The following is a 13,472-nucleotide window of genomic DNA, read 5'->3' on the forward strand; positions in this document are numbered from 1 at the left end:
AAGCGGGACAAGCATATCAACTTGTTGTACATTGAAGACGACAACAGCGTCGGACATTTCGCTTGGATTAAGAATTTATCCCGGCTAGTGAGCTCGCAACTGAGCAAAAAGGACCACAAGAAATATATCTGCGATCGGTAAGTTTAATTTATATTATTTGAATAATTATAGGTTATACACTTTGTTATATAAATCTTTAAAAAATTTTTCTCTTACAGATGCCTGCATTATTTTAATTCGGACGCCAAGTTGCAGTCGCATACGGTCGACTGCGGAAAGATGAACGATTGCGCTGTCCGATTGCCGAGCGATAAGGACAAGTGGTTATCGTTCAACAACTTTAATTGGAAGGAGCGGCTTCCATTTGTGGTCTACGTTGACCTGGAATGCGTTCTGGCCAAGACGGAGGAAAAACAACAAAAATTGCGTCAACATCACCAAGTATTTAGTATAGCTTACTATGTACATTGTTCATACGACGAATCTTTATCGGCGTACCATTCGCGTCGTAGCGCTGATTGTATAGCATGGTTCGCCGAAGACCTCAAAAATTTAGCGTTACGTGTAAAAAATATTTTAAAAACAAATGTCCCCATGGTAAATTTGACGTCCGAAGAGTGGGAGAAATTCCATAGCGCCACTCAATGTCATATATGCGAAAAACCGTTCGTGCAAGACGATACACGCGTTCGCGATCATTGCCATCTGACCGGGCGGTACAGAGGTCCAGAACATTCAAATTGTAATTTAAATTATAAAGAATCTTTTTGTATTCCCATAGTTTTTCATAATTTATCCGGTTACGATTCACACTTTATTATCGAGGAAATAGCCACATCGTTGGAAGGGAAAATCGAGTTACTTCCGATAACAAAGGAGAAATATATTTCGTTTACTAAAAATGTTTGTATGGATGAAGAATCAAAAACTCATGTAAAATTACGTTTCATCGATTCATTCAAATTTCTCGCATCGAGTCTCGATAAATTGGCATCATTTTTGGACAAAGACAAACTCAAAATTTTAAAATCAGAATTTCAAAATTTATCAACAGAAAATTTCAATTTGTTAACGCGAAAAGGTGTATTTCCGTACGAATACATCGATTCCGTTGACAAGTTGCAAGATACGTGTTTACCACCGCGCGAATCATTTTACAGTTCCTTGACCGGTGACATTGTATCCGAGAGCGATTACGCGCACGCCGAGAACATCTGGACGCGATTCTCCATTCGGACGCTAGGCGAATATAGCGACTTGTACCTCAAAATTGTCTTGTTATTAGCCGACATTTTTGAAAACTTTGGAGATAAATGTATCGAAAGTTACGGACTCGACCCCGCGTCTTACTATACTCTCCCCGGATACACGTGGGATGCCATGTTGAAGCATACGAAAATTACGTTCGAGCTGCTTACCGACATCGACATGGTTATGTTCATCGAACGTGGTATACGCGGCGGTCTGAGTCAATGTTCCAACAGATACGCTCGCGCTAATAACAAGTACATGGAGTCGTACGATCCATCGAAACCATCATCGTACTTGATGTACTTTGATGTAAATAATTTGTACGGATGGGCAATGTGTCAACCGTTGCCTTACGCCGATTTTCGATGGGTCGATGACGTGACCAATTTTAACGTATCATCCATCGCACTAGATTCGCCTACAGGCTATATCTTCGAAGTAGACCTCGAGTACCCGCAACATCTTCACGATGCGCACACTGACCTACTGTTTTGCCCGACACGCGACAAACCACCTGGCAAGCGGGAATTCAAACTGCTTGCAACGCTATACGATAAGAAGCGTTACGTGATACACTACCCTGCGGAAAACGAGTAATTAAATACGATAGCGAAAATATCAATTGGTTTTAATGAGGAATCTTGTTCTGGAATATACGCATTAAACACGATTATACAATTAAATACGATTAATTCGAACAGATGTTTCCGACACTATTAAAGTAATAGATTTCAATTCTTTTTAAGTGTATCAATTGTTTTGAATACGGATTTTTCGAGACAAAATTCCGTTTTTAATCGTATTGATGAAATGGTTTGAATTCGTCTTGAAAGCACTCGATTTTAATTGTTTTTAATTGTTTTTAATTTTGATTTTCGCCGTCGAAATTCCGTATTCAATCTGATTGAAAAAAGATTTAAATATAAAAAAATTATAAATGTAAAATGGTTTGAATGACGTACAAATGTATTTCTTTTAAGTGTGATTTTACAATACTCACATATATAACATTTTCGTACATGAGAGATAATCTTAATTTTTTTTAATTACACTTTGGTCTTGATAATATTAAACTAAAAAATAACATTATGTTGATCTTAAGAGGATTCGAATCCTCTTAATAAATGAATGACGTACAAATTAAACATGTATTTCTTTTAAGTATGATTTTACAATATTCACATATGAAATCTTCGTACAAATTGCACATGAGAGATAATCTTTTAATTTTTTTTAATTACACTTTGGTTTTAATAATATTAAATTAAAAAATAACATTATGTCGATCTTAATTAAAAAATAACATTATGTCGATCTTAGGAGGATTCTAATCCTCTTAATAAAAGTCGAAACAGCGCGCGTGCAGAAAACATTTTCGAATGTGCCTTGGATTGATTTTTTAAAATATTATAGCTGAATTAGGAAAGCGAAAACTACGATATCAATATATTGATCAATTGATTGTTACAAATGCACTTTCTAATATATTTGTGTAACAATCAACTTTTTTTAAAACAACATTAATTAGATTTACAAAAAAGTTTTGTAACTGAATAATTATATATATCATTTCTTTAAATGAACATACTTTAAAGTTTAAAAAAAGATTTTAAAATTTTAAATCAAATGTTAAACAATACTTTATGCTAAAATAAATTATAAAATAAGTACGTTTTTTTAAATATTTAGTCATCACAGTCTTCTTCAATTGTATCCTCATCGATTTTATCGGATCTAGTAGGAGAGTAGTCATAATAGTTATCATCATTGTCTGATGAATCATCTTCGAGAGGATCATTAGTTTTGTCAGTATTATTATCTATATCTTGACTGAAATTATCAATATTTATAAATAACCCTGTAGTCTCGTTTGTAGTAGTTTCATCAGAAAGATGTCTGTTGTCAGAATTATGTATATCAGCCCTTACAACTGTATATTTTTGGTTCGCTATCTCTTCTGAAATATTTTGATTTTCAATATTTCGATTTTTGTCTTTTGACAACACATCACTAGAAGGGCCTTTATCATTATCACCATTGTTTTTATTTGTAATGTTATCTAAAGAGCTGCCTTGAACACTATCAGTTTCACTGACAGAACCAGCAGAACGTTTAGATGATTTTTTCTTTTTTTTCTTTTCAGGATCTCTTTTTAGGTCAGCAATTTTTTTAGCAGCATACGTATTAAATTTTAATAAATCTATGTCAAATTGTTCGACCTGTTTTTTATCTGGTTTATATATTGTTTCCATCCAGTAGCAATAAAAATCTATAAAATTATTTATAAAATATTTTATTAAATGTAAACATATTATTTCAAAAGTGTTTCGCTAAGAGATAATATTAAATTTACCTGCACAAACACTGTACTTAATTTCGTCTAGTTTTGAGCACGTTTTTTTGCCTACAGCTGACGCATTACTTGTGAAGCCTGTCCTGGTACCTGTCATTAGCTCTTCTATATCAAATACTAATATTAAAAGATTACCTGCGCATTGACTAGGCGTTTTGGAATTAGTTAGAAAAGCTGAATAACTTTTTTCAGGTACGAAAATATTTTTACCGAGATGTATCTATAAAAAAAGTAAAATCAATATTAGGTATTAAAACGATAACAATGAATAACGAAAATAAATAAATAAATAAATATATATATATATATATATATATATATATATATATATATATATATACATATATATAGATAATACTAACTCTGTTGATGCCATCGGTTGTTCTTAGTATTCCTATTTTCGGATAATTATCTCCTGTTGAAATAGAATTCTTTGCATTTAGAAACTCTTCAACTCTATCTAAAAATTTAAATAAATAAGTATATACAATTTTTTTTATGTTAAGTATTTAAATTAAATTACTTAAGTTTTTATTACCATTACACTCCTTGCTTTTTTCTATGACAGTTTGTTGTAAATCCATATTGAGGTCACTTAAAGTTTTAATATATTTATCTTTTTCATGAAGCTTAAGACGATAATGTTTCAAATTTGAACTTAACTCGTTGTTTTCTTCTTCTAATTCTGCAACCTTTTTCTTTAGACTCTTTATTTCTTTTTGCATCACTGCAACTTTTGCAGTACTGTACTGCCCTTGCAAAAAATTTAATTTATTTACTTTTGAAAAAACGATGTACACTATATTACATGATTTAATTATTATTTAATTATTTAATTATTATATCTATATATCTATATATAGAATATGTTTACCTTTGATTCGCAATAACTATTATTTTCTTTGTTTTCAAGGCATTTAGAGGTCGATTCAGAGGCATTATCCATATTATCATTAGGAACAGTACGTATTTCAGTTGCACGACTTGGCGTTTGCTATAAATATGCAAGTAAATATTTTAAATTAAAAAAGGTCAATACTTTTCAAAATTTTCAAGAAACATGAAAAGATTAATATAATATACTTTTAATATTCTATGAATATAAAATAAATATTACCATATGTCGAGTAATATCTTTTGAAACAGGCTCCTGAAAAATGAAATATTATTTATAATGATCGCAAAATGTAAAAGAGAATATAATTGTTACCGTAGGCCTGCATCGGTTTTCGTTGTCTATCCTTCCAATGTATTTAGAGGAACTGTCGTTGACTGTTGATGAATCAATAGATTTGTCAATAGTACTTGAAGTTTGCTACATGAATGAAAATATTTTCAAATCGATTGAACTTTTAAAAAAATAAAATTTCAAATAAATTTCAAAAATATATTGTGTATATATACCTTATTATTTTCAAGTAGTGAGATTTTCCTTTCTGCTAGACCCTTTAATCTCTTTGCCTTAATTAAAAAAAAAACAATTTATTTATGTTAGATTTGTTTGTCAAATGAAAGATTTGTAATGTATATTATATCATACTTCTAATTCATCCGAATTTAATTCAGAATGGCAGGCTCTTTTGAGAATACGTTCTTCTTTTTTTTCTGAATCTGAAGCAGATGTTAAAAATTTCGAAGGAACATTGCAAATTCTTTTACTACTACTACGAGTAATGCTAGTATCATCATCTTTTGCTGTACTTTTTGGAGAATTAATTTTTTTTTCAATTTCTTCTCTAGAACCTAAAAATAAATATAAAATTTAACACACTATATATATAACTTATCACACTTCATAAAATACCAGCATTGAATGACAAAAAATATATTATAAATATATACCACCAAAAAATAAAACTTGTATTTTGTATGGTTTTTGTCCTATTTTTCACATAATACATTGTATTTTTTAGTACTTTTGTGCGTAGATGGATTCAACACCGGCGAAAATAAACTTGTTTTAATAATACGCTTTTTACCGAGTCCATCTCCACTGATTACTTTTACATAAGCAAAATTATACGGATCTTTTTCCATAACGACGATGCAAGATAACCTATATAGTTGAAACAAAAACACGTGTATTAATCACTGCATTATTTATATCATTTATATAGACCAGTGCTCGGAGTTAGTTGCCCTTTTCGGGCCGAAATCGTAGGCGTCGCCTCCGATTTCGGCCCGAAAAGGGCAACTAACTCCGAGCACTGATATAGACTATGTAATATGCTCGGTAAAAATGTCATATTATACTCACTAATACGTTATATTCTTATTTCTTATATAAGTAAAAATAAAAGACACGTTTTAACTACACAATTAACACTTTTACACATGCACACTTTTAGAAAATTTTAACGAACTACAATCTGCCGAACAATCATCGGTATGTGTAGTGTGATTTCCTTTGTTATATTGTTATTTCCAAGATTTCAAAACAAAATTATATCAGCTCCAGTTGCGACTGCGCAATAGCACGTATGTTTTCGCTGCACGGCAGTAGTAGCAAAATAGCACAAAATTTAAATTTTTTGCTCATTATTTGTAGTGTAATAATTAATTATTATTGATAATTTTTTCAATTGCCTAAAAATGTTTTTAACAAATATATGATAAAAAATGTATTAGGTGCGCAACTAAGTTCCCGCTGTTTGTCAATAGATTGCGCCACCAATAAGTGTTGGTCGATTTCGACATATCCAAAACGTCATGAACCAAGCTTAGACATATGGTAAACAAACCGTTTTGACACAGTAGTGATTTTGTTTTGGCGTCATATACTTTTGGTTGTGTGAAAATGTCTGATTTTGTGCTAAATAATCGTCATTTGCGGGAAGTGTTGATTTTCTTCTTTCATTCGAGGAAAACGGCGGCTGAAGCGCATCGAGAGCTCCACAAAGTTTACGGAGATGCTGCTCTAAGTGAAACAACGTGCCGTGATTGGTTCCGTCGCTTCAAAGACGGTGATTTCGATGTTGACGACCGTCCGCGTGAAGGAAGGCCAAAAACCTTCGAAGACGCTGAATTGGAGGCATTGCTCGATGAGGATCCATGCCAAACGCAACAAGAGCTTTCATCAGCATTAGGAGTTACCCGCCAAGCCATTTCCAAGCGATTGCATGCGTTGGGAATGATTCAAAAGCAAGGAACTTGGGTTCCTTATGATTTGAAGCCAAGGGACGTTGAGCGTCGTTTTTTCGCCTGTGAACAACTGCTCCAGCGGCAAAAAAGGAAGGGTTTTCTTCATCGCATCGTGACGAGTGATGAAAAATGGATTCATTACAGCAACCCAAAGAAAAGAAAGTCATGGGGACTGCCCGGTCATGCTTCTACGTCGTCGGCTCGGCCGAATATTCACGCTGCGAAGGTTATGCTGTGTATTTGGTGGGACCAGGTCGATGTTATTTATTATGAGCTGTTGAAACCGAACGAAACCATCACTGGGGAACGGTATCGACTTCAATTGATGCGATTGAGCCGAGCACTGCGCGAGAAACGGCCACAATACGAGCAGAGGCACGAAAAAGTGATTCTACAGCATGACAACGCTCGGCCTAACGTTGCCAAACCCGTTAAAACCTACCTGGAAACGCTCAAATGGGAAGTCCTACCCCACCCGCCATATTCCCCAGATATTGCGCCGTCCGATTATTACTTGTTCCGTTCGATGGCACATGGTCTGGCTGATCAGCAGTTCCGCTCATATGAAGACATCAAAAAATGGCTTGATTCGTGGATAGCCTCAAAAGATGAACACTTTTACCGTAACGGTATTCGAGCTCTGCCAGAAAGATGGGAAAAAGTTGTAGCTAGCGATGGGCAATACTTTGAATGATTCATTTGTAACCATTTTTTCACAATAAAGTTGCATTTTCATAAAAAAAACAGCGAGAACTTAGTTGCGCACCTAATATAATCCAAGTATTCGTGTATTACTTATACAATTACTTATTTAGTAAAAGTGTTTTCTTTTTAATTATAGTTTTTTTAAGTGTCGATAATACAGTTCTTTGATGTAACCCGTTTTTTTTTACATGTATTTGTATTACGTGTTCATGCAGTCTCTATCATGTAGCAATATTTACATCATGAAAATATGCGATTTATTAAACAGTTTTGTTAATTACTTTTTTTTAATCAGTGTATGGAGATACAATTTATGCAAATATTGGTGGTAAGTATAAGAATATATAGTGAAAGAAAAATTGTAATTATTCTGATTTTCATATTAAAATAAAATCATTATTATAAGGTTATGTTAAAATTTTTTATAATCATAATATTTACAATTTAACATGTAAAGAGTAGAAGAAAAAAATATTTTTTATCAAGTTTTTAATTGTTTTACGTATATATAGTATATGACAAAAAAAAATAATGAATTAATTTTATATATATTTAAATTTTTTCAGACCAAAGTTATATTCTATACTTGCTATTTTTATTATTTTCAATTGATTATAATCAATATTGGAACGTCATGAGTGATTCATCTGGGTCAAGTATTATTGAAGATCTTGAGTATTTGCAGCCACCAAAAAGAGCAAAACGCTACAAAGTAGGCTTGTATAAAGATTATGAGAATACTCATAGGAATAGTATACGTGATTTTCGAACTTTGGCTAAATGGGATTTATTTACAAAGCAACCGTCTCATATCTCTGGTAAAGAAATCAGATGTATTTTTTTTAGAATATAATTTATACTTATTTAAATCTATGTATCATACATTTATAAATTTTAAAAATTTATAGATTTCAACGTAAGATCAATATGTCAAGAAAATATCAGTGAGCGGTATATTGACAATACACCTAATATGCAATGTGATGAGCAGTCACGTCAACAATATGACATCTTAATGACAGGTAACGTCTGTACATTTAAATTAGTTTTGAATGTAATTTTAATATAAATAAAATCTCTTTAAATGTTCTCTATGTTTCACATATTTTTGCAGATAATTTTATAATTAATGAAAATAATGATTCGGAATTCAATAATGATAGGACAAGTATTAGCTCATTATCATCAGTATCAACAAGAAGTACAAGTAATAATAATAGAATTATCAGTGAACTAGATGATTCTAGCGATAGTGATGATGGCGATGATGCAGATGATGGCGAACATCCATTTTATGATACTGTCATGTTTGAAAAAAGTAATAAGACAGTTAAAGATGTCATGACAATGCTTACAGGAATACATATTCGACATACAATAACAGATGAATGCAAGCTAAGTATAACAGAAATGATAAAAATATTAGCAGGACCTGATTTTTATCATTTAAATATATCAAAGTATAGATTTAGAGAGATGTTTGATCCTCCAGACGAAGAGATAATGTTTCACTATTATTGATAAATGTTATAAATCTATTCTGTATTCAACATCAAAAAAACAGTTTAAACGTACCACAGTAGTTTGTTCTCGGTGCAGTGTGCAATTTGTACTAACTTTAAAATCAACAAATTATTTTATAATACTTGACTTGAAATATCAGTTGTCTTTGTTATTTAAAAATTCATCTATCAAAAAAGAAATTTTAACTTACATGAATCAAATAAAAGAAAAACGTTGCAACCCTGAAAGATCAAAAAATATTTGTGATATACATGATGGTGAATTATCAGAAGAAATTAATAGTTCTGAAGATTTTTATTTCACTTACAACGTCGGAAATGATGGTGCACCTTTGTCAAGTAGTGGTAAACAAGGAGGTTGGCCTCTTGGAGCAATGCCAAATTTTTTATCTCCAAAATTAAGATCAAAGTTTTATATTCTTTGCGGTATGCTTACATGTTCAGAAGAGCCTAAAACTGACTTATTGGCCAATTTATTTTTCGATAAATTTATTGACCAGGTAATAATTTTACATGAAGATGGACTAAAAATAACTAATTTAGACAGTGAAGAAGAAACAATAAAATTTTGTCCAGTATCGTTTGACGTAGACTCCGTTTGCAGACCTATTTTACAAAGTAGACTACAATTTAATGGTCACTACGGTTGTAGCTGGTGTTATCATTTTGGTAATTACGTAAAAAAATTAGGTATTAGATATAAAAATGAAGAAAATGATTCTGATATAAGAACTCATGAAAGTCACAAGCAAGATGTAGCTGCAGTTGAAGAGTCACATAAAAGAGATGTAAGAGGAGTAAAAGGATATAGCTCTTTATTAAGAATACCATTTATAAATATTGTATGGTCATTTCCTTTAGATTATTTACATTGTATTCTTCTTGGCATTGATCAGTATTTGTATAAATTATGGACACAATCTAAATCAAAGTCTCCATTCAAATTAAATAAAAGAGACATCAAGACTATTGACGAACGTTTGTCAAGTATTAGACGATCTCAGGACATTCATCGACATCAAGGCGAGTTTCGAAAAAAATTAAAATGGAAAGGGTCTCAAATAAAATTTTGGATGTTAGATTGCGCTATTCCTTGTTTAAAAGGTGTGCTTCATGTTGATGCTTTACGTCACTACGCTTTACTGATAACAACTTTACATACATTACTTAAAACTAATATAACTGAAGAGGATTTGAATAAATGCGAGAGAGATGCTATTACATTTGTTACTTATTTTGAAATATATTATGGAGGCAACAACGTTACCTTTAATGTGCATAGTCTATTACATGTAGTAAGATCAGTGAAATATAGTGGTCCTCTTTGGTCACATTCTACTTTTCCATTTGAAAGTGAAATTTATTATTTAAAAAAATTAATAGGCGGACCTAGCAAAATGGACGAGCAAATTAGTAAAAAACATTTAATAAAATGGCTTTTTAAAACTGGTAATGTTACCTGTTTATCGGATGAAGTAAAAGACTTCTGTGAAAATTTATTCAAAGCTAAAAGATTATCATCACATTTTATTTACGAAGAAGATGGTGTAGTTGTTTACGTTGGAAAATTTCGATGCAGAATAATAGAAGAAAAGTGTTATAAGGTTTATAAAAAAATTATATATAATGGAAAAGTCCTACACAGTAAACAATATACAAAAGCTCAGTGTACAGACGATACGAATATCCAATTAAAATCCGGAGCTTATGCCAAAGTTTTACTTATTTTAGAACATGAGAATAAATGTTACTTAAAAAAATTTCAAAATACCGAATACACGAAGATGATATATTTAATTTGACTCATATAAAACAAATTGAATGTGAAGATGTTGAAGAATGCATTATTTCTATCTCAGAATTTGATTCCAAAGTAATTCTCATAAATATAAATCATGAAAAATTTTTATCACGATTACCAAACGATTTTGAAATTCAATAAAAATTTCAATACATGATTCGATACATTATGTATTACATGCATTTAATTATACGATTACATGTTAATTAAATATAAGTATATTTTGTTTTAATAATGTAAATAATTATTTAAAATAAATTAATTTAAAAAACTACCAAAAAACTGTTTTAATTTTAATGATTATATGTTTTTGGTTGATAAAATATATTGTGACTATTCGAAATAAAAATATTAAATAAATAAAATAATCTAATATAAATGTTTTGCAGTCACCAATAATAGCTAGTAAAATAAAATTAAAATAATGTATTAAGAAATGAAAGTTAGTAAGGTGAATTTAAACGAATATGGTACTATCGTACTAATAAACTGTTTCACAATGAAACCGATTGAAATAAAATACGATTATAAGTAATTGTCTTGATTACGAATAGATACCGATTAAGATGAGTTGAAGTTAATCAGGAATAACCGCACTGAATCTAATTGACTGCATATGTTTTTGCAATTTCAATTCAAAGTTAGTAAGGTCGGATTAAAATGAATACGGTATCATCGTAATGATCCATATTAAAAATTGTTTCAGAATAAAACCGATTGAAATAAAATACGATTATAAGTAATTGTCTTGATTACGAATAGATACCGATTAACATGAGTTGAAGTTAATCAGGAATAACCGCACTGAATCTAATTGACTGCATATGTTTTTGCAATTTCAATTCAAAGTTAGTAAGGTCGGATTAAAATGAATACGGTATCATCGTAATGATCCGCATTAAAAATTGTTACGGATTAAAACCGATTGCAGTTTAATACGTCAGAAAAGCAAAACGGATTGATCTCACTAAAATCGTATTGAAACCCCATAAAAGAGTTACCATAATCAATGCAAAATTAATCGTATTTAATTACTTATTTTCCGCAGGGTATCGCAACCTGCAGCAGTCTACGCGTCACGGTTTTCGCGTAACAAAAATACATCGAATTTTACAGTTTTCACAATCTCCCTGACTTCGAAATTACATAGAACTAAATACACATTTCAGAACATTGGCTAAAAATGATTTCGAAAAAAATTTATATAAATTAATGAATAATGCGGTGTTTGGTAAAACGATGGAAAATGTGCGGAATCGTGTCGATGTTAAATTATTAACAAAGTGGGATGGTCGGTACGGCGCAGAGGCGATGATCGCGAAACCAAATTTCCACAGCAGAAGCATTTTTTCAGAAAACTTAATTGCTATGGAATTGCACAAACTCGAGGTGAAATTCTACAAACCGATTTACGTGGGTATGTGCATACTCGACATATCCAAGACATGTTTGTACGAATTTCATCACGAGTATATGACGCCAATGTATCGCGACAAATGCCAGGTAATGTACATCTATACGGATAGTCTCATATATCACATTGAGTGCGCGGATGTGTATGAGAATATGAAGCGCGACATCAACACATTCGACACGAGCGATTATGTGTACGGTATACCGCTTGTAAATAAAAAGGTACCGGGCCTGATGAAGGACGAAAACAACGGTGCTATAATGACCGAATTCGTCGGGCTCAGAGCAAAGATGTACGCGTTACGAGTGAATGGGAAAAAGGAGCTACACAAAGAAAGTTAAAGGTGTCAAGAGTAACGTTGTCGCGAGAACGATAACGTTTGACGATTACACGCGGTGTTTAAACGAAGAAATTGAAATGACGCGTCAGCAGTCGTGTATACAATCTAAACTGCACCAAGTATACACGATCTGCGAGACGAAAATTGCTCTGAGTCCGTATGACGATAAGCGGTATATCGTACCCGAAACCACCGATACGTTACCGTGGGGACATTATAGGATACCTTTGTAAATAAATGTATATTTTGTACATAACCATGTCTATATATATTTATATATTTTATAGATTATATATATTTTTATATTTTAATAAATTTTATATTTTTTTATACACATATTTATATATATTTTAATAAATATTTATAATACATTATTTTTATGTATCCAAGAGTTGTATGATTTATCCATTCCCAACCATTTCACGTATACGTCATCACCCTTTTCCCGCAAAATTTTTTCCACGAGATATACGTCGAGATTAGCGACGCGTTGTAACTCGTATTCGTAGAATCCTCCAGCGACGGGATTTCCACGCGAATCTTCGAGTATGAATGTCGCGGGATTAGTTTTCTGTACCTCGACAATCTTAAAAACTTCGGTCGTCCAATTAGGTGTGAAACCTTTTTCAAAGATGGTCTTGTATTTACTCACGCGTACCGAATCGCCTACTTTAAATTTTGTCGGAGCCGCAATTTTTACGTTACTATACACCGTATTTAAAAGTTTTTCAGCAATCGCAGTAGTGACGTCGGCAGGTCTCATACCGATGGTGCGATGTTTTCGCGTATTGTACTCTGCAACGAGTCAAGATAGCTCGTCGATCCATTTGTAATTTCCGTTGAGAGTAAACATTTTCCACATATTGTTTTTCAAAGTACGGTTGAATCGTTCCACGACCGAGGCTTTCATAACGGAATACGTCGAGTAATGATTAATGTTGTGT

General features: G+C 31.9%; 2 protein-coding genes across 6 annotated transcripts; one reads left to right on the forward strand and one right to left on the reverse strand.

Annotated features, from left to right (window-relative positions):
• Window positions 1–2,226: 2,226 nt before the first annotated feature.
• On the reverse strand, window positions 2,227–6,217 carry LOC145965197 (uncharacterized). 4 transcript variants are annotated; one of them, XM_083088584.1, is made up of 11 exons: window positions 5,862–6,217; window positions 5,447–5,660; window positions 5,145–5,347; window positions 5,009–5,065; window positions 4,815–4,919; window positions 4,722–4,754; window positions 4,479–4,598; window positions 4,143–4,353; window positions 3,967–4,064; window positions 3,605–3,824; window positions 2,228–3,520 (listed from the first exon to the last, which is right to left on the reverse strand). In XM_083088584.1, exons 6-11 carry the CDS (start codon window positions 4,722–4,724, stop codon window positions 2,937–2,939), a joined length of 1,236 nt encoding a protein of 411 aa, XP_082944710.1. In that variant the 5' UTR covers window positions 4,725–4,754; window positions 4,815–4,919; window positions 5,009–5,065; window positions 5,145–5,347; window positions 5,447–5,660; window positions 5,862–6,217; the 3' UTR covers window positions 2,228–2,936. The 4 variants fall into 4 exon arrangements, with proteins under 4 accessions (XP_082944711.1, XP_082944712.1, XP_082944710.1 ...); XM_083088583.1 differs by lacking the exon at window positions 5,862–6,217 and having other exon boundaries at window positions 5,447–5,739; XM_083088585.1 differs by lacking the exons at window positions 4,722–4,754; window positions 5,862–6,217 and having other exon boundaries at window positions 2,227–3,520; window positions 5,447–5,739.
• Window positions 6,218–7,655: 1,438 nt separating this feature from the next.
• On the forward strand, window positions 7,656–10,503 carry LOC145965198 (uncharacterized). Of its 2 annotated transcripts, XR_014436646.1 has the most exons (5): window positions 7,656–7,778; window positions 8,017–8,268; window positions 8,359–8,472; window positions 8,565–9,761; window positions 9,835–10,503. XR_014436646.1 is itself a non-coding variant. In XM_083088588.1 (4 exons), the coding sequence occupies exons 2-4, from the start codon at window positions 8,085–8,087 to the stop codon at window positions 8,969–8,971; spliced, it is 705 nt and encodes a 234-aa protein (XP_082944714.1). In that variant the 5' UTR covers window positions 7,656–7,778; window positions 8,017–8,084; the 3' UTR covers window positions 8,972–10,503. The 2 variants fall into 2 exon arrangements, 1 of the variants encoding a protein (XP_082944714.1); XM_083088588.1 differs by having other exon boundaries at window positions 8,565–10,503.
• Window positions 10,504–13,472: the final 2,969 nt, after the last annotated feature.

This window comes from Camponotus vicinus, unplaced genomic scaffold (genome assembly GCF_025532165.1).
Source record: "Camponotus vicinus isolate PSW18456_S1 unplaced genomic scaffold, iyCamVici1.0 SCAF_14, whole genome shotgun sequence".
NCBI lineage: Eukaryota > Metazoa > Arthropoda > Insecta > Hymenoptera > Formicidae > Camponotus > Camponotus vicinus.